Below are 22,354 nucleotides of genomic sequence, written 5' to 3' on the forward strand. Positions count from 1 at the left end.
GTGAAACGCCTTACTGTCAGGTGAAAACAAACGGCTGGCCACTGCAGATGTATCAGAGAAGGCATGTGGTAGTCTGCAGCCCTCCCCGGATCAGCAGAGGGGGTGTAGCAGCAACCGGGATGGCTCGGAAGAGTGGGGGTAATTGGCCGGATACAATTGTGGAGAAAAGGAGGGGAAAACCCCAAAAGAAAAAAACAGGCACATCAGAACTGCTCACTTCATCTGCTTTTTCCCCTTTCATCCCCATTCCCCCTCTTCAGTCTTGACAGCGGTTGTGTTCTCTGTAGTCCTCGCTTGCCGAAGGCGGCCTCAGGCCCAGCCAGGCGGCGACTCAGGGAACACTGTCAGTGAAGAACTGCTCCAATCATTCGTGCATCCATCCATCCCCTCATCTATTCATTTCCATCCCTGACCAAATCATCAGTCTGCCCTGGGCGGGGGGAGAGGCAGGGTGGTGGCGATCCAGAGGCCAAACACAGCTGGCTTGCCAAAGCCTTACATAACCCATGGCTCCAGACTGCAGGCTCTTTCCTCTGCTGGCTGTGTTATTAAAGCGCTAATGTGTTGTGTTTCTGATGCTATCGCCCTGTTTGATCTGAGAGGGTCGGCAGAGTTTGTCCTAGTTACTGTGTCTGGCCCTCGCTGTGTTTTTTTTTACCCCTGAGCCTGACATGCCTTGATGCTGGAAGCAATCATTGCTTGTGGCGGTTGCATCCATGTCTCTGAGGTATGTGAGCTTTATCACAATTTCAGTATTGTACTAAAAAAACAAAAACAAAACATGGGCCTACGGTTCATCTTTGTTGGTTTAATTTAATAAAAAAGGGGCCTTTTCTGCAGGAACACCTCTACTTTATTCATGTGGTGGTTATGTTCATTTTCCGTCAATGACACTCTATTCCTGTCACAGTCAATGCTCTTCTAGACTGTCGGGACAGACTGTAAAGGTATGGGCCAGCAGCTAGTGGCTGGTTATAACGGGGCCCTTTGCTGTACACGAGGCCTGCCCATCTGTGCTTCACGCATGGCCAGATGTGATGACTCATTTCCCCAAGCTCTTTCCATGAAATTCCTCCCAGTTTTCCAGAGCAGCGCTCCTCTCCTCTCCCTGGCAGAGGCCCCACAGGAGAGAAGATGAAGAAGACATTAATCAGTTATTCCTTCCCGCCATTTGCTTTCCATGTCACTCCAGATTCACTCTGCATCATTATGGAAAGTTCCTCAGCTTCTTAAGGTGAAAAAAATGGTGAATGGACTGCATTTATGTAACGCTTTCCTAGTCTACCCACCACTCAAAGCACTTCACAATGTATGCCTCACACCCACCCATTCATGCACACATTCATACACTGATGGCGGAGGCCGTCATGCAAGGCGCCAACCTGTTCATCAGGAGCAGTCAGGGGTTTGTTTGTCTTGCTCAAGGACACTTCAACACGCTCACCCGAGGAGCCGAGAATCAAACCAGAGACCTTCGGATTACTAGACGACCTACTCTACCTCCTAAGCCATGCCGCCCCCACCAAATCTCATTTAAGAATTACAGACGGGAAATGATACCTCCCAATTCGATATTATATTTTAGTGCCGATTCATTATTGTGATTTCTCAAGATACTCTAACAGCGTATGACCACAGATGTGTAGACTCGCTAGCCTGTTAGCTAACGGGTCGGACCCTTTTAGTTGACTGGTTAGCGCAATCGCCCATGGTGCAGGGAACCTAGGTTCGATTCCTGCCTGCCCCCTGAATTCCCACTACAATATCATGACATTATGAATACAGCGATTCAATAGCATGATTTTTTTATAAAGTGAAAACTGTAATAATTCAAAGTAAATGTACAGAAAAATGCATTTACATTAAGCCTCATGCTAAAAAGATGAGTTATGAACTTCCTTCAGTACACATTCAAACAATTCACATCCAAATAATGAACAGATGCGGTGAGAAGGTTTGTCATCATGATTTCTGCACCTCTGCTTGTGCTTCTGACATTGCAATTCAGGGGAAATGCTGCGATATTAAAATCCATCAAAGCTGGGCGTCCGGGTAGCGTAGTGGTCTAGTCCGTTGCTTACCAGCACGGGGATCACATGACATCGACAAACAGGCTAAACAGGTGGTTATCTGACCAACAGAAAATAAAATAATCAACAACTGCATAATTTGTGGAACTTTTAACAAAAACAAATTTACTAAAGCCAACATTGTAACTAGTAAACCTCCACTGGTACTTTCATAGTAAAAAAAAAAAAGAAGAAAAAAATAAAGGAATTTTCTCTGGGTTATGGCTCAGAAACCCAAAACTGTCTATTTCACATGTGAAGTCTCTCTCACGTTTCGTTTCTGCAGCAACTCTGGTGCAGTCTCATTAAAGCTACTCCTCAATGCTCCCTTCTCTCTCTCTCTCTCTCTCTCTCTCTCTCTCTCTCTCTCTCTCTCTCTCTCTCTCTCTCTCTCTCTCTCTCTCTCTCTCTCTCTCTCTCTCTCTCTCTCTCTCTCTCTCTCTCTCTCTCTCTCTCTCTCTCTCTCTCTCTCTCTCTCTCTCTCTCTCTCTCTCTCTCTCTCTCTCTCTCTCTCACACACACACACACACACACACACACACACACACACACACACACACACACATCTAGGCACCCGGCCAAGCTACCAAATATTTAAACTCACAGAAAACCCTTTCTCGAAGACCAAACAGTGACGGGGGGGGGGGGGGGGGATTCAGGTGTGGATCCTTCACTTGCTTGTTAAGTTTCAACACAAAAACCCTCGGGGGCAGAAAAGAACAGCATGATGAAGGGCAGGGTCTCTTACAAAGGCCAGGGTAGGTTTGCTGCGGATTACATTAACATGGAAGTCTATTGTGTGTGTGTGTGTGTGGTCCAAGTTTAGTCAGCTAAGAAGGCTTTGGCTTTTCTAGTGCCGTTTTAATGCACATTACAAATATTACTATATTATAATTATTGTGATTTGATATCAAAATTTCTAAGGCTAAATCTCCTCCTACCTACAACAGAATGCAGTAATACAAAGAAAGTGTTAAAAGAAATGCATTTAGTTTACACACTATATATTATAAAAGCTTAAAATATGAGCATGCTTCCCTGAGCAAACATTCGAAAAATTCAAATGCAAACGTTCAGAGATGTAGAAACAGTTGCATCAAACCTGTCCACAGCATCTGTTTCATTGTGCTTCAACACTGATTCAAGGGAAATGCAGGATAATAGATATATGTCAGTATCACAGTTCCACTCTGAATTGATTTTTTTCCCCCCACCACGTGTATGTGGGAGGCATAGTTATATTACAGGAGGGGAAAAGATGGGGGTTCGAGGGACGGCAGAACCAATCCCAAGTATTACGGAAACCCAATGAAAGTGATAAGATATGGATGTGGCTCTGACGCCCTCTCAGTTCAACTTTTCTGTGAGTTTCTGGACGAAAGGCTTCTGCGTGACTCTCGGCTGAGCGTCTCTTGAGCGTGGGCTGGGCTTACCTGAAAGTTGCCCACCATGATTAGTCCCGCTGCACAGATCCAGCCCGTGGACAGGCCTGCCGTGTTGAGAACACAATTCTGGTGTTTCTCGATGACGTGGGCATAGCGTAGTAGCACAATCACCATCACTATTAGAGACAGAGAGAGAGAGAGAGAGAGAGAGAGAGAGAGAGAGAGAGAGAGAGAGAGAGAGAATTAGACGAACATTTAAGTTCAGTGACTCAATAGCACATTTAAATCATTACAAATGAGAGGTAGGGAGGATGGGGGGAAGATGATTACAGAGACAGTTCAGGCATAGAAGACTGTAGAAAGTTTAACAGTTACTCGAGAAAACCAAAAACGGTCCAGCCTACTCCGACTATTTCAGATGTATGGCCTCGGTTTAACAAACACACCCACAAACCTTAAATCAACAAAAAAGGAGAAAACAGATTTCGCCAGAGTCCAATGAAATTCCCAATTCCTTTTCCCCAATATAGAAGAGGGAATGCGAGAGGCGGGAAATGTAGGGCAAAGCTGAAAAGGGGATGTGGGGGTAGGGAGTAAGGTAAAAACGTGGTGGTGGATGGAGGAGGGAATACAGTAGATGGGGCAGATGACTGCTAATGGGCTGTGACTGGGGGTATTGTTAGTGTTTTGGGGAGCCGACTTGTGAGGTGATCCCTGGTTGGTCGCCTTTTGTTTAGCTAGTAATGGTCGGTGTTTAATAGAGGTTGAGTGGGTTTGGTGAAAGCAAGATACGGGGAGGGGTAGGAGCTGGAAGAACGGGAGGGGAGAGAAACCCCCTTCATGTCTTGACCCGGAGCTCATATATTGTCTTAGAGGCTCAACCGTTGTCTTCAAGCTCCCATGAAACGGGCAGCAGAGCGCTATTTGATTCTGCATATTTACGCGTTTCCTGAAAAAAACGGAAGCTGGGGAGGGATTTGTTGATCAGGATTTACAGCAGCCAATAGTGCTGAATGAGCCACCGACGGAAGGGGGCCCCACAAGACGGTGTCCTAACGCCATGCTGTAAGGCAGGCCGGTGGAAGGGACTGGGTATGGCAGTGTGCGGTGGCTATTCCGGATGTGCGCCAGGCCCTTCTCACGGATCTCCCCATCCGAGGCAACCCACCGGGGGGGTTCCCCGGGAAAAGATTGTGGGAGTTAGCACAACGAAAAACACAGTGACAACCCATAACTGCTAGCTAGCTCGTAGGTCCTGTGCGCCGGTCGGGAACTGGCAGTATTTACAGTCATGGCGGAGGGACATAAAATTTTGAGAAAACATTTAATTGGATGCAAAATTAGTATATGCCCGAATCCAGGATGAGTCGTAAACATTTTTTATCGTTTTCCAGGAAATTACAAATTCTAAAATAGCATTTGGAAGATCTACAAAAAGACTTTTTTGTCATTGTTGGGCCAGATACTGGCGTATAGGGGACGATCAGTGAAAGATGTGATAAAAAAAAAAACGAACTCAAAACAGCTATTTTGATTTCATGGGAACTTTAAGCCTGTCACCACCTCAGAGTAAGACATGGACTTCAAGGATGCCTCTGCTGCCAAAAAAGAATAAAAATGGAAAAACTGGACGCGGAAAGTTCACTGTGGAACAATGAAACCCCTTGTCTCCTAGGACCAGGGTTTAGCTATGGGCTCGGAGCCAGCGTCTCCGCCATCTTTAGCACCTGGACCAACATGGCTGGACCACAGCCGAGTCGGCCATCTTTCCCACCCAGACCAAACAAGAAATGGTCAAATTTAGCCACGCACTCCAACCTAAAGGATAAATGATTGTGTATTCTTGATGCCAGGATAAGTTTTGCAGCGCACTCAGATTTAATAGTCGATATTTTAGCAATTCAATCCCCACCACCACCACCCCACCCCCAATTGGGGGAAGAAGAATAAAAACGTCTACTGTCTTCTGTAGTCCTACACTAGTTCTCAAAATTAAATGCCGATGAAAGGTGTACGAAACGCTTTCATTACTTTCAAATCCCTGCTGGCTGGTGTGCAAACTGGGGACACAATGTATACTCAACCACGATGGTCTGAGACCCATATAGGCAAGACACTTGGTCAACAGAGATAATACAAAGAAACAGCAGAGAGAAAAAAATTTGCATTTCTAAACGAGTATCTGATGCCTGTGTGTGTGTGTGTGTGTGTGTGTGTTCAGAAATATAGGTGAATGTGTAATTGTGTGCGTTTATGTGTCTAACAGCTCTCTTTCCAGAATGCTGAAATAGTTGGGTGAAGTGATTTAAGTTACAAGCATGGAAAAACAAACAGCAGTGTCTCCAGGGTCCGGAAATGACCCTCTCTTGTTTTTTTTCTGCTCTTTTCTAAAACGGAGAACATTGCACTGAGGGGAGAAGAAAGGTAATTGCAGTTTACTGCATTAGATTATAGCATCTCTGTCTCCACACAGCAGACTGGCTGGCTGTGGATCTTCCCCCATTCAATAAAACAGGACTTCTTTTTTTTAATGATCATTACTAATGGCTTTGTTTGGGCATGTTGGCTTTTTTCCCTGTTTCCCTAATATGATAAAACACAAACCTCACCACAGGTTAATGATGATAAAGACCTTTGCACTTCTCTCCGTAGCCAGCTCTACATTTCCTCCACGTTCTACCTGGTCTTTGTGCGCTGTAAAGGGACTCGGCTATTGGCTATAACAGGCCATTTTCTGGCCTTGTTAAGGGTGAATCCCATGCTGAAGGACCAGAGGATCTGACGGTGCAGAGATTTAGCATCTGATGGGTAAACAGCAGCACTTGTCCTCCACCTCAGACCGCCATGATGTCAGGACAGGCTGCAGACAGCTCAACAATGGAGAAAATGTTTTTACGTAAACATCCCTGCTGATGTCCCCGGCCCGAGCCCCCCGCGACAAACATCTTCGCTAGGGCATGCTCTCTCCCTCCGAGTTCAGGAAGCCAAGGGGAAAAGACATGTGGTGGCTCACACCCAGAAATATCAAGAGGGCGTTTTCAAATGCTGTTATCTATTCAGAGAGACGGCACAACTGAATAAAGCAAAAGCGGAACTTATTCTTACTGCCCACACTGAGAAAGAGCACTCTTTACCTTTTTAATTGGGGTTTTGCTGTGAACATTAAGGGAAACAATCACAATTTATGTGGTGGGGGTAACACTCCATTAGCTGCCATAAAACTGAGCAGTGCTGTGTGTTCCTGAAAACGCTGCTGAAATTGTGCCAAACCGTGAACGTTAAAATGTACTTCCTGTTTTGCCAATAGGCTGCATCGTATAAGATAATGTGAATAACAATGCTAAATAAAGTGGATAAAAAAAGTCTACATATCCCCGTTAAAATGGCAGGTTTTTGTAATGTAAAAAAAAAAAAGAAAAAAGATCATGATGTCAATTTTTTCCCACCCTTAATGTGAAATTGCAACCTATACAATTCAAGTGAAAAAGAAACTAAAAACTTTTAGGGGGGGGGGAAGTGTGCACACCCCGAAACTAACACCTTGTAGAAGCACCTTTTGATTTTATTACAGCACTTAGTCTTTTCAGGTAAGAGTCTACCAGCTTGGCACATTTTAACAGGCAATATTTTCACACTCTTCCTTGCAAAAACATTCTAGATCCGTCACATTGCGAGGACATCTCCTGTGCACAGCCCTCTTCAGGTCACCCCACAGATTTTCAATGGGATTCGGGTCTGGGCTCTGGCTGGGCCGTTCCAAAACGATCTTCTTCTGGTGAAGCCGTTCCTTTGTTGATCTGGATGTACGCTTCAGTTCATTGTTGTCCTGAAAGATGGAATTATTCCTCTTCGTCTTTGGCTTTCTAGCAGACACCTGAAGGTTTTGTGCAAAAATTGATTGGTATTTGGAGCTATTCATGATTCCCTCCACCTCAACTAAAGCCCTAGTTCTGGCTGAAGAAAAGCAGTCCCAAAGCATGATGCTGCCACCACCATGCTTCATCGTGGGTATGGTGTTCTTTTGGTGATGTGCTGTGTTGTTTTTGTGCCAAACCTACCTTGTGGAATTATGGCCAGAAAATTGAACCTTGGTCTCATCAGATCATAACGCATGTTTCCCACATGGTTTTGGGAGACTGGATGTATGTTTTTGCAGAATTTAGCTGCGTTTTTTTTCCACCCCCCCCCCTTTTCTCCCCAACTGTATCAATTACCCTACTCTTCTGAGCTGTCCAGGTCGCTGCTCCACCCCCTCTGCTGATCCGGGGAGGGCTGCAGACTACCACATGCCTCCTCTGATACATGCCAGCCGCTTCTTTTCACGCCAGCCGCTTCTTTTCACCTGACAGTGAGGAGTTTCCCCAGGGGGATGTAGCGCGTGGGAGGATCACGCTATTCCACCCAGTTCCCCCTCCCCCCCGAACATCCGCCCCGACTGACCAGAGGAGGCGCTTGTGCAGCGACTGAGACACATACCCAAATCTGGCTTCCGACCCACAGACACGGCCAATTGTGTCTGTAGCGACGCCCGACCAAGCCGGAGGTAACACGGGGATTCAAATCGGCGATTTCCATGTTGGTAGGCAACAGAATAGACCGCTGCGATACCCGGACACCCGTATTTATACACTTATGAGTCAAAACATTATCACCACCTGCCTAATATGCTATTGGTCCTCCGTGTTCCGCCAAAACAGCACTGACCCGCCGAGACATGGCCTCTCCAAGACCCCTGAAGGTGTCCTGTGGTATCTGGTACCAAACATTACCAGCAGATCTTTCAAGTCCTGTAAGTTGTGAGGTGGAGCTGCCATAGATCAGAGCTGTCAGCCCAGCACATCCCACAGATGCTCCATCAGATTGGGATCTGGAGAATCTGGACTCCGGAGGCCAGGGAAACACCTTGGAAGGGCACATTATGCTGCTGAAAGAGGCCATTGCCATCAGGGTATACCATTGTCATGAAGGGGTTTGCCTAATCTGCAACAATGTTTAGGTGGGTGGCACGTGTCAAACTGACATCCATATGAATGGCTGGACCCAGGGTTTCCTAGCAGAACATTGCCCAGAGCATCACTCCTGCCACCAGCTTATCTTCCCACAGTGCATCCAGGTACCATCACTTCCCCAGGTAAATGGTGCACATGTACATGGCCATCCAGGTGATCTAAAAGAAAATGGGACTCATCGGACCAGGTGACCTTTTCCCACTGCTCCAAGGACCAGTTCCAGTGCTCACGTGCCCATTGTAGATGCTTTTGATGGCGGACAGGGGTCATCATGCGCACTCTGACTGGTCTGCAGCTATACAACCCCATACACAGCAGGGCGTGATGCACTGTGAATTGTGACAGATTCCTCCCATAGCAATCATTAAAATTTTCTGTGACTTGTGCCACAGTAGACCCTCTGTCGGTTCGGACCAGATGGGATAGCCTTTGTTATCCTCGCGCATTGATGAGTCTTGGGCGCCTAACACCCTGTCGATGGTTTGTGGTTTGTCCCTCGGACCACTGTCGGTAGGTACTCACCACTGCTGACTGGGAGCACCCCACAAGCCTTGCCGTTTCAGAGACGCTCTGACCCAGTTTTCTGGCCATAATAATTTGGCCCTAGTAAAGGCACTCGGGTCTTTACTCTTGCCCATTTCTCCTGCATCCAATACGTTGACTATGAGAACTGATTATTCGCTTACCATCTAACATACCCAAATCTTGACATGGGCCCTTGTTTGGAGATGATCAATGTTATTCAGTTCACCTGTGGGTGGTCATAATGTTTTGGCTCATCTGTGCATGATCATAATGCATGTGGAAATTATCTGGCCATTTCGCAATCTCTCCATGATGTTTTGGTGGTGAAATGCCAATGATCTTTTCCTTCCCTCCCTCTGACACACAAGTAGAGACACGCATTGCTGTGTGCTTGACTGGCATCTCGGCGTGGATGGCGACACACCAACTGAAGCTCAATCTGGACAAGACAGAGCTGATGTTCCTCCCAGGGAAAGGTTGCCTGCACCGAAACCTGGCCATCACCATTGACAACACCGTGGTGATGCCAACTCGGACTGCGAGGAATCTGAGTGTGATCCTGGACGACCAACTGTTGTTTGCTGCAAACCTTGCATCAGTTGCTAGCTCCTGCAGATTTCTCCTCTATAACATCAGGAGGATTCACTCATTCCTCACCGACAAGGTGGCACAGGTGCTCATCCAGGCTCTAGTCATCTCCCGGCTGGACTACAGCAACTCCCTCCTTGCTGGTGCCCCGGTGTCGGCCATCAGACCTCTGGAGCTTGTTCAGAAAGCTGCAGCTCGTCTGGTGTTCAACCGCCCTAAGTTCTCCCACACAACTCCCCTTCTCATGCCCCTACACTGGCTCCCAGTAGCTGCTCACATCCAGTTTAAGACTCTGGTGCTAGCCTACAGGGCAGTGAAAGGAACAGCTCCTTTCTAACTCCAGGCCATGGTCAAGCCCTACACCCCCGCCTGACCACTTCGCTCTGCTGCCTCGGGATGCCTGGTTGCCCCGTCACTCAGAGGCCCCTGCTGCCGATCGACCCGGTCACGGCTCTTTTCTGTCCTGGCCCCACAGTGGTGGAATGAACTCCCCATTGATGTCAGGACAGCGGAGTCTCTGCCCATCTTTCGGCACAGGTTGAAAACTTGCCTCTTCAAGAACTACTACCCTGTTACTTGCTCGTAGCACTTATTGTATTCACTCAGTAAAAAAAAAATAAAAAAAAATCTCTTTCTCACGCTTTTACTTTAACACTGGTTTTGCTCTTAGATGCTTGTTTAGAGAGAGACGATGCACTTATGACCTCTGATGACTAGTAGTTCTCCTGATTTCCTACGTTAAATGCACTTATTGTAAGTCACTTTGGATAAAAGCGTCAGCTAAATGATTGACTGACTGACTGAAATAGCGTAATTAAAGCAGACTGGTAGCCAAACCCATATGACATACTACAGTCAATGATATTGGATAATCAGTGTCACCTCTACAAGTTGAGAAAGACACCCTCATGTCTGCAGCAACATAAATGCATTATGCGAAAAGTGTGATGATATCGTTGGCTGTCTTATACTTGGCTTCTTTAACGATTAAAGCAGGCAACCATGAGCCTAACCGATGATAATGAGGAATACCAAGAAGAGTGGAGCAGTCGGCACCTGTTCTTATTAGCTTTCTCAGAAGCGGGGCCAAAAAAAAAAAACCATCAAAGCAAGTCTTTTAGAAGCTGTGATGAGAAAATGTAGCTCCCCACTGCACAAACTGCTTATTGACTGACGCATCTGGGTCACAGGATGACGCCGTTCTCGTAGCCGTTCTCATGTAAACGCAGATCCCTGTCGAGAAAAACGTGAAACCCGAAGTGTGCGCGGTAACAAATACTCACAGAGCAACTGTCCGTGGTTACTTGGACAGTTAGATACACACAACGTGTGTTAAAGAGTAGTTACTGGCATGAGGTGAAGACTTTATTCATAACCAGAGGTGCGGTTTTTAAGGAGCCTGTTAAACCTGCCTGTCAAACCTGCCTGACACAGTGACTCCTCCATCTTTTCCAGAGAGGAGAGGATGGATAGGAGGCACAAAGTTTACTTTGTGGGTTTCTGTGGCTGGAATGGGAGGGAAAAAAAACCAATAAAAACTTGATATCATATGAACTAAGCAAGACGTGAGCTGCCGTCACACGTACGAGTGTGTGTTGTATAGAGTATCTTTTTCAAAACCTGCTTTCAACACAGGGGAGCTAAAAATGCGATTGTTTTGGCTTAGCCTCAACCTTGGGATGCAACACTGCTGAGATTACATTGTGTAACAAGTCACAAGGCTTTTTCAAAATCCGCTTGACAGTTACAGTGAGCCAAATCTTTTTAATATCTCCATTTTACTGCCACTCCGTCTTTCACAGACGTCTTTCACACGTATACACACACACACACACCCTGATGAGTTCAGGGGTCAGGGCTGCCATACTGTTGGGCAAAAAGGCTTTCACTGCTCTCTGCTGTGCCGAGTTCACACTGAACTGCAACAGTCTGGATCCCAGTCTGGCTCTCTCAACACACCCCATGCACACAGCTGCACACAAACACGCACAAACACACACACACACACACACACACACACACACACACACACACACACACACACACATATATATAACTCTCCAACCCTCTTCAGTAGCTTAACTTCATACTCGATCTGAAATAATTTCTTGTGCAAGGACCTTATTCACACAGCACATCCCTGGCCTTGACGATGGAGACTAAGCTGGCTTTAACGCTACACTAAGGGTTTAGTTGAGTTGTTTTCTGCTTAATACAGATATCTATTGGAACGGCGGTCTTATCACGAATCTGTTCCTGTCTGCCCAGTCAGCCAAACAGAGTAGCCTTAAGTAGATACCAGAGGGTATGCAGGCATGGAGCCTCTCCCTGAATGCTGACTGACACAGAACAGACTGCACAGCAACAACAGCAAACTGGTTATTTAATTATGGCCATCTATATTATATTAATACTTAAAAGCACTGCCTCTGACGTATATTCTGTCCTCGAGTCCTCTGCCTCAAAGGCGAGTTTTATTTTCTCACAGACCTATCAGGCCTGCCATTGTGTGTGTGTGTGTGTGTGTGTGTGTGTGTGGCATGTGTGCGTGTACACATTACAGGTGATATGCATGTCAGATTTTTTTTCAGTTTGAAGAGAGAAAGCATCACCAGGGGTGGGCAATCAGGGTAGCGTGGCAGTCTATTCCGTTGACTACCAACATGGGGGATGGCTGATTCGACTCCCCATGTTACCTCTGTCTTGGTCAGGGCGTTCCCTAAAGATACAATTGGCTGTGTCTGTAGGGTGGGAAGCCAGATGTGGTCACTGCCCTAGTGCTCTTGGTCAGTCGGGGGAAGCTGTCTCCCGACGGGTGCGATATTCCCCCGTGCTATCCCTGGAGAAGAACTCCTCACATGTCAGGGTGAAAAGAAGCGGCTGGCGACTCCACATGTATCAGAGGAGGCATGTGGTATGGCTAGTCTGCAGCCCTCCCCGGATCGGCAGAGGGGGAGGAGCAGTGACTGGGATAGCTCAGAAGAGTGAGGTAATCCCCCCCCCCTTTCTCCCCAATTGTACTTGGCCCCAATTGTACTTGGCCCCAAAAAAAGAAAAGAAAAAGCATCATCAGAGGAGATATATATATATATATATATATATATATATATATATATATATATATATATATATATATATATATATATATAGTATGTCCAGTCAGGTTGTAGAGTTTGTATGACGATAAAGTATAAAAGCTTCTGGGGGCATTTGAAGGGCAAAAGTGAAACCATTCTGAAGTCCTAAAATAAGACAAAGGAAGGTTGATGCAAAATATTCTGAATGGCATCTTAAGTATTTACGGTCTCCTTAAGATGGTCGGAACAAAAATCTAGGCAGGCTGCAAAACACTTTACCTTGCAGGGAACCCCTCTCTAAAGCTGGGACCACACTAGATGGTTTTAAAGTGGATTATAGTCCCGATTTGGCCATGATGACCCATTTCCACGATCGTGGTGAGTCCGCACCTGCCTGTACAAAACAGGGCAGCACTATCAGGACACTTGGTCTCGTAGTGCATGGAGGTTTAGGATTCAAACTGCTCGCCTCCCGATCAAGCCTTCACACAGTCAAGAACTACCACAACTCCATCAAACATGTTTGACTTTTACAACTAGAATCTGGACAAGCCTGAGCTTGTCGGAAAGTGTGAGCCCCTCCATGACTACAGCCGGAATAAGTGTTCTTGTCTACGACTGTAATCCAGGAAAGTCACGTCATTAAATGTGTGATGACAAGTCTTTTCCAAATTTATCAGGACTCATATTCCCTGCTTAAAGCGTAACTAGCTGTCTGAAAACCAAGTGTGTGTGTGTGTTTGTGTGTGTGTGCGCATCTCCAGGCTGTAGTGTCCAAGTGTCAATTTTATGTATCAGTAATCGTGACAGAGTTATGGATCAGTTCTTTGTGCATGTGTGCGTCTTACCCATGAAGGATCCGGTGCTGCAGATGAGGCTAAAGAAGCAGCTTTCAGGAGGAAGAGTCCCACACTTACTATAGGGGAGATGGAAGAGAAACAGAATTAAAACAGAACTACCCCGCTCTACACAGCAACCGGGGGCATCTTTTGTTTTCTCACCTGCTCAAGTGAGCACATGTGAGCCATTTAATTTCATCAAAAGCTGTGGCCGGTGTGTGCTCAAGCAGTGGAATTGCAGAGTTTTACTCTTTGACTCCTTCTGTCCCATCATCTAGTGTTTGACCTTTCACCTACTACGGGCTGCCGCTGGCCAAGCAGTGGGAAATGTATGTAGGAGGGGAGGGCGCTCAGCCAAAACCGGCTGACAGCCTGAGCCTTAGTTCCTACTGCCACAAAGCCAAAGCATTCTCAGCTGACTAAACCTAGACCTTACACACACACACACACACACACACACACACACACACAATGCAAAATCTGTTTTCAGATGTATAGGTCATTTTGTCATGGTCTTGGCTATCGGACAAAGCGTCATTTACATTTTTGTTCCATTCTAATAATGTCAGTCTGATGTTCACGGAACTGAAGCCCATCTTCATCGTAAATAGTATGATGACATGTTGCAAGAGATTCAGGTGTGCATGCAATGCAAGAATACAGTGCTCAAACCCCTCATGAGCAACCACTACTTGTTAAGAGACAGGAGCCGGCTATCTGGCAGGTTGCTCCTACGCCCTGTATCGGCATTCCCAGACTCTGTCACATAAACCACAGTATTTACACTGTCTGACGACCTCTGATGTTCAATGCTAAATAGGCCAAAATAGAGTAAACAAAGAAGGTGGAGGCTTTCGATTTCCTCCCATGTGTAAGATGACTCCTCTTTACTGGGGAAATCCTGTCTGTGTGCGCGTGCTTGTGTATGTTTACGTGTTTTGAGTATTTCAGTCTACTGGGTAAGTGCAGAGCATTGCTTTGCTTTTTCGACCCGATGCCACGGTGGCAGACAGGAAATTTCAGCTCAAAGTTATTTTGAGAACACATATATACACACACACGCTCACAGGAACTGCCTCTTCCCAGCTCGCTCACTTTCTGCCACCAAGGTGGTGACGACGGCCATGAAAAATGACTGCACAGTGTTCCTGTTTTTATCCCGGCAGAGACACACATAAAGACGGAGAGCGATTGAGAGAGAGAGAGAGAGGCTGGGGGTGGGGTGCTGGGATGGGGTGAGGCTCTCACTGACCTGATGAGAGGTATATTATCTAGGGTGCAGCACAAAGTTGGCCCGCTCTGCAAATAAAGCTCCTCTTCACACGACTGGTTGTACAACCTGGGAATAACACACACACACACACACACATGTAAAAAAAGAGATGGAAATTTAGATTAAAAAACAACATAAAGGAAGATTTTGCCACAAACAACGGCTGCAAAATGTTTAATGTGCGTTTTATGTTTTTGGTGTGTTGCGTTTATGTTCATTTTCACTTATGTAATGGCATCTTTGAGTACTCTGAGAAGCACTATATAAATAAAATGTATTAATATCATTATTATTAAAATGGTTTGTTGGAGAACGAAATGACTGGCGTTAGAGTGGATGTGTGGGTGGCAGTAGGTCCAGTTGGTTCGTAGGTCCAGTTGGTTCTTTTTTTTTTATCTGAAATATCTTCTTATGTATCGACAGAAAATATGGGGAGAAATGTTCTCTCCATCTTTGAACTGATGTGCATTTGCAGTTTCAAGGCAACCTCCGAATACAAGGCAAGTCACAGTGTTTGTAAATGGGGAAACAATAATCATGTAAGTGTTTATGTATCCAAACTAATGCTGAGGCAATGGGTCAGGACTAGCCATCCTAGTGGGGTTTTTTTTGGGGGGGGGTGGCAAAGTCACTGACAGCTGCTGTTGCAGTCAAACAGTAGCTTTGCTGGTACAAATACAACCCTGGGCAGTCCGAATCCAGGGGGACTGGTCAGTCATTAAGTGAGAGATCTGTCAACTGAAAAGAACAGCAAGCGTACTGCACAGCTCAGGTTTGTTTTGGATGAACAGGGTCTCTACCACTTTATAATAGCTCTGCTGGTAAATGTGTAGCCCTCTGACGTGCGTCTCTCTAAATGTACACCAGAGCTAATGACATTCTGTAGACTGATACAGGTGACGTTACATACCAGTTATCCACGGGGCAGACATGCTGGTTGTACAGGGCCATAGCATACCTGTAACAGGAAAAAGGTTTGATTAGGCAGCTGTCATTAACTTAGTCCATCGACTGTTGAACATTCACTTTTTTTGGGGGGGAGGGGGAAATTTCCCCCCTCATTTTCTCTCCAATTGTACTTGGCCAATTACCCCACTCTTCCGAGCTGTCCCGGTCGCTGCTCCCCGATCCCGGGAGGGCTTCAGACTACCACATGCCTCCTCCAATACATGTGGAGTCGCCAGCCGCTTCTTTTCACCTGACTGACAGTGAGGCGTTTCACCAGGGGGACGTAGCGCGTGGGAGGATCACGCTATTCCCCCCAGTCCCCCCCCCCTGAACGGGCGCACCGACCAACCAGAGGAGGCGCTAGTGTATCGACCAGGACACATACGCATACCTGGCTTCCCACCCGCAGACACGGCCAACTGTGTCTGGAGAGATGCCCAACGAGGTCAGAGGCAACACAGGGATTCGAACCGGCAAACCCTGTGTTGGTAGGCAACGGAACAGACTGTCACACCACCCAGACGCCCATGAACACTAACATTTTAGGCACTCAGCTGGCGTACTTATCCCTGAGCAACTTACATATTAGTAAAAATAAGCTCAACTTTCTGGATCACCAAAATTAGAAGCAACTGCTAGTTAAAAAGGTGTCCGGCCTATTGTGTGCCTGCAGCAGAAAATAACAAAATGAAGAAGAAGAACTGAGAGGAGAGATAGGAGACCTTTTAAAACTTTCCGAAAAAGAGGACATTTAAGTAAACACAGGAAAAACCTTTCTGAAGGGAGAGGGGAAACAGATACTTTTTCCAGGGCTGAACAAGTAAATTACATCTACCTTTAGGTTTGGCCCTCATGATGGGCACATCATATTCTTTCCAGCCTTGTTCTAGTTATTCTGACTTGTACCACCCAGAGTGTGTAGGCTTAGGTCAGTGTTTCCTATATTTTCACACGCAAATAAGCCCTGGGAGGATGTGCCAAGACCCAAATTTCTTTTTGGCAGGGATTGAATCTTTTATAAGGAGACTGTTAATGTTGAGATGTGATTTCATACAAAGATCATTTGGAAGGTAGATACCAGTGAGTTTAATTAGGCCACTGAGTAGATTAGTCATGTTTGTCAATAGTTATTCAACAATCATTTGCTCTGCTTACTCTGATAGTGAACTCCTAACAAGCTGACCTGTCACCAAAATGCACCTATTTGCTTCTCATTGTAGAACAAGGTCACCCCTCCGTTCCTGATCACTCAAGAGGATCAGAAAGAGAGAAAGACTGGTTAGGGCCAGCCTTTCTGATAAAATTAATGCCTTTACCCAAATGCAGTGTATTCAGTCAGGCTACTGACCAGCCAGATTCACATTCAAGTCAACAACCGCAGGAGCAGCAGATAACAGCTGCATCCTGCATCTTCTGATCTGACTTTGCTCTTTTAGATGAAGACCTCAATGCCCCATTGAACCTGAAAGTCAACATGCTCTTTTGCCTGCACCATTTTGAACCCACAGTCGAATAAACGTAAAGACCGCTAGACTACTGTCTCAGAAGAACGACAGGAAGCTTAGCTGGGGCAGATAACTGTAATAACATCATCAGGCTGGCTCCAACCCCCCTCCACACTGATGAATGAACATACCGATCAGTTTCGGTTTTCAGAGGAAGAGAAAGAAAGAAAAAGAGAAAGAGAAACAGAGAGCAAGAGAGAGATGGTTCGTCCTGATATGTGACAGCACTCCTGGGTCAGTGACAGGCTAAACAGCAATTAAGAACGTTTCCATGGCTAGTAGCATCCTTTGCATACATCCATTATCCAAACCGCTTATCCTGCTCTCAGGGTCGCGGGGATGCTGGAGCCTATCCCAGCAGTCATTGAGCAGCAGGCGGGGAGACACCCTGGACAGGCCACCAGGCCATCACACACATTCACACGTAGTAGTAGTAGTACGGCCAATTCATCTGACCTGCGTGTCTTTGGACTGTGGGAGGAAACCGGAGCACCCGGAGGAAACCCACGCAGACACGGGGAGAACATGCAAACTCCACACAGAGGACGACCCGGGATGACCCCCAAGGTTGAATTACCCTGGGGCTCAAACCCAGGACCTTCTTGCTGTGAGGCGACCGCGCTAACCACTGCACCACAAAAAAAAAAAAAATTCACGTGCACTCACACACAGTAGGTTACAACCAAACGCCAAGATGCCCCTGAAAATGCATGCATACATAAAGCACACACTCAGACACTCACCCACCCCTTGAAGGAAAAGAAACACACCTGCAACAATAACGACACATGGACCTGCCACCCTCAAGAAATACACACACACAACACACACACGCACACACACAAGCTCAGCCCTCACTTTTATTTCCTGTGGTAGGCAAACAGTCCACCATCTGCCTCAGACACCACAGATACCATAATGAATCATTCCACAGGCAAACAGAGAAAAGACAGACACAGACACACAGAGCGAGAGAGAGAGAGAGAGAGAAGATAGGTTCATACAGATGATGGGATATTAAAACATACTGTCCAGCAAGGCAATTTTGGCCAGTAAAGAACAATAAAATGCCCATTTCATTTTCCGAGTACGCATTTTAATCTATAGCGCAAATCCAAAACCGAGCCTAACATTTTTCACAGATGGTTTGATTGCGTGCGACCTGCGACGCAACTCACAAAACGCACAAAGTGTTTTAACTGAAGTCGGCAAATGTAACAGCCTTAATCATTAGGCCTAATAGTCAATAACATGATATGTGGAGCGTCAAGAGAGAGAAGCCTCACTTTTTCGACCTCTCTCTCTCTCTCTCTCTCTCTCTCTCTGCATAAATGTTAAATTTCATAGAGAAAAAACAAAATAATAAAGATATTGCATAACATCTATTAGAAATATCACATCTATTTGGAACTTTTTTCCAGTGCACCCGATGTAAATCAGTACCAGATAGCAGGCTGGTTTTAACCAACACATCTCACTAGTTTTGGTGCTTGCATAAATTGTGTCAGAACACATTGGTCGAGTTTGAATTTTTAATGTCCCAACTCTGAACATACACTGCTATATATAAACTGGCTATGCCTGCTTTCACTCTGTGTGTGCCCTATTAAATTTTAGGCTAATCAAATAAAACACATCATCACTTGCAAATCAGGATAACGAAAAAAACTACTTGTCTCTCATATGACGCTGTCGCTGTGTTATATCTCAAAGGGAGTGGGAGGGATAAAACTTTACTGTGCTCTAATTAGATTAGCGGTTGATGCATTTGTCTAAATGCGACTTCTGCACCACAACATGAGACAAGAATAGGTGCGCCATTAATAGAGGCGTACCACTGTAATAGGAGAACTCTGCACGGGCATTTTTTTTTTTTACTGTTGTCTTTCTGACACACAACTGGCTGGGTCTTCAAGCCAATTACGGTGTGGAACCCATGCAAAACAGATGGCAGACATGCTGCTGGTGTGCAGGGCTCCTCTTGCATAATGGAGAGTGGAAACCCTCTGGTGCAAATGGGAGATGGCTGTTCTCTATAACGAGACCTATGGATGTTGGCTCAAAGAAAGCGCTACCATCAGACAGTCGACCAAAGACAAAAAGAGTCCACAAGGATTAGAGGGACACCCAAATGAGTCACAAATCTGTCATATTTCATTGGGGGCTTAACTTTTTCAGGGACACATTCTGTGTCTTTGGTCAGTTCTGTTATATTAGCACCGGCATGGCTCCAGCACATTTCTTACAAAAAAAAAGTCTTTCTCTGCTATATGTGGATCTAAATAGGCATACTCTTTGCTTGAACAAAACTAAATAATAGGTCTGTTTACATTATTGGGCCTCTGCCAAAGCTGAACTGTGGTGAGCTGTAATTGCATGCCTGGGAGCAGAATAAAGGAGAAACAGACCACATTTTCCCGATTAAGACAGAACAGCCATGAGCTTTAAAAAAAACACTACTCTGGAAAGTTTTAGTATATGCACATTTCCAAAACCCACAAAAAAACAAACAAAAACAAAACACACACACACAATGTGTCTTCAGAAACCACAGTGGATTGTGTGATATACACTTTACTAGAAATCAATCCGGGCAGTATAGTTCAGACTCCAGCAAGTGACCTATGTGCAACCTGTTCTGCTGTTTATACACTATTGAGCACATACTGAAAACCAAAGGCAATATGTCTTATTCAAATAGCGCGGCAAAATGACTAGAAAAAAACATTACTTATGGGTATGCTGGAATTTATGTTCAGCTTACACATCACTGACTACATTATTGGCACACCAACGTCCAAAAGTCAAGTTCTCTTACTATATTTTCATTCACAAAACAACAACAAAAAAACCCAACAGCGTTTCCTTGAGCAGGCTAACCGTGAACACTGTTCTCACTAACAGAATTCCTTGAACTCGGGAAAGACAGGAGGGATCTTGTGCGACTCTTGGGTGGACACAGACCTACGCCTTCCTCTGGTTCAGCATGGCCCTTTCATACAATGGGCAGGGCTGTCAGATGCCATGTGAAAGTACTGAGTAAGCATTCTGGCTACCCCTGCCCAGTATTTACCCAACTCCCACCCAGTCACTCACGCAGGAGACAGGGGGGAGGGAGGTTACGCAACAAATCATCTCCCTTAGCATTCCCCTGCCCTGGAAAGAGACCCTTGACTGCACTTAAAAAACAAAACCCTCACGCTATGGTAGTAGGAAGGAAATAGGTGTGAGCGATCTAACAGTGACTTGTCACATCCTTACTTTGGATCAGCTTTCAATCTCAACACCACAAACGAAGTTTCAGAAGAAATGCATCACTTCCCACAGAGTTTAAACCCAATATTCACCTAACCAACTCAGCAAAGGCGTACTCCAAAATCAACATCTCATTGGGCCCGTCTCACCTTCAACATCTCATATGTCTGAACCTGGCCTGAATGCGCCCTCTGGCTTACAAAACTACTAATCCAGGAAGACAGTCTCTGTCTTGTCTTCTTACACCCAAACAATTCATCATAAAAGTGTAGCTAGCGCAAAGCCTACAAACAGAATACACCCAAGTCAGTATCTTTGGGATACAGCCATCCGGTCTCTCCCCCTCAAGGTTTGTATTCCTCTCTGCAGAGAACTCACAACGCGGGCAAAAGAGCCGTCAGTTCCTATTTTACCAATTAGGATTTTTTCTCTCACTTAGATCTAATTAGGAACTGTATTTCTGATGATAAGCCTACACTGTGGACCACCTAAGTGAGGGGCGATTATCACACAGCCTTCCTGGAGATAGCTAATCCTTATTCCCTCTTGCCACGGCTCTCAGGAATGCAGAGTGAATATGCAGCATGACCCTCGAGTAAGCATTTTGTCCAAAAATAAAAAAATCCTTTACTTTGACAGTCTTAAAATATCAAGTGAGCAAGTCAGTTCATGACAAATTTAGGAATATTTCTGTTGACATATCACTTTAAAAGTAGTTTTGTTATTACCAGCCCAAACACACTTCCATATCAACAGTTGGGAGTGGATCAACTGACATGCTGCTACATGATTTTCTTGTGTTGAAACGTATTTGAGTAATGGTAATCTTGCACAGCTGCCACACCACAGAGAAGCAACTTTGTCTTTGATTGGAAACCAGCTTGCCAAGAAAGACAGAGAAATATACCCGGAGTGCTGTTAATGAACAAAATAAATCACCTGTCTGTGCCTTGAAGCATTTTCAAAAAGTGCCGAGACACCATGTCTTATGTCTTACAGATGAAGATGCAAGTCCCTGACCATACCAATGCAAACAATTACTAGTCACGCAACAATTTTTAACTTCCAGGGGATGCAATGTGTTGATCTTGAAAACTCAAGATGGATTGCTCCTGTCAATGCACCTGAGTTTTCACGACCAAGTACAGAAGTACAGATTGAATGGTGACACTTACACAACCCATATCCCAGTGATGGTCAAAGCTGGGAGGCTGACAGGCAATATCATCCAAAGAGACATGTCCGGTGATCTCTGCGGTCAACTCCTCCTCTGCAACCTGCACCAGTCCCCTTCTTCTTTCTCCTCGGCCAGCCAAGCACCTTGTGCTCAAGTACTTGCATTTAAATACAGGTGACTGATATCTGCATTTTCACTCTTTCCACCCCGCACATCATTCGAGGGGCGATGAAGGGCAGGCGGACACTGGACAGGACGGATAATGCCCGGCTGTCTGCTAGAGGTGAGAAGGAGACCAGTCAGCATCCAAGTCATCCGCTAGTTTACCCGTTAGTTGATAACCCACATCACCATCATCCCTCCCATGCGACATACATGTTAGCGGTGACAGACCATGCGACCTTTGTCATGTTTTGTAAATCCCTGTTTTTCCCACAGCGGAGCGGCTATCTGGCGAGGCTGTTACAGGTAGCTAGTTTAGAGATGCACACGCGAACCACCAGCATCCGGCATTAACCTCGCGCGAGAAAGGTTAGATTAGACTAGAAACATATGATTAGATTACACTACTGACTTTAGATCAGACTGGTAGCTTTAGAATAGATTAGACTAGTAATCTCGGTGATCTCTTGTTTAGTTAAACCAACCTTTTGTCCACCTCGTCCCACACGACAAGCAGCACCTCCGGCGGTCCAAATGGTCCC

At 45.7% G+C, this 22,354-nt stretch overlaps 1 protein-coding gene across 1 annotated transcript; it reads right to left on the reverse strand.

The window, feature by feature from the left end:
* Positions 1–1,042: 1,042 nt before the first annotated feature.
* zgc:154058 (Transmembrane protein 150A-like) lies at positions 1,043–21,713 on the reverse strand. Its single transcript, XM_056291449.1, has 6 exons — positions 21,649–21,713; positions 15,676–15,723; positions 14,745–14,831; positions 13,502–13,569; positions 3,503–3,630; positions 1,043–1,108 (listed from the first exon to the last, which is right to left on the reverse strand). The coding sequence occupies exons 1-6, from the start codon at positions 21,711–21,713 to the stop codon at positions 1,043–1,045; spliced, it is 462 nt and encodes a 153-aa protein (XP_056147424.1).
* Positions 21,714–22,354: the final 641 nt, after the last annotated feature.

The sequence above is a fragment of the Lampris incognitus genome, chromosome 13 (genome assembly GCF_029633865.1).
Source record: "Lampris incognitus isolate fLamInc1 chromosome 13, fLamInc1.hap2, whole genome shotgun sequence".
Lineage (NCBI taxonomy): Eukaryota > Metazoa > Chordata > Actinopteri > Lampriformes > Lampridae > Lampris > Lampris incognitus.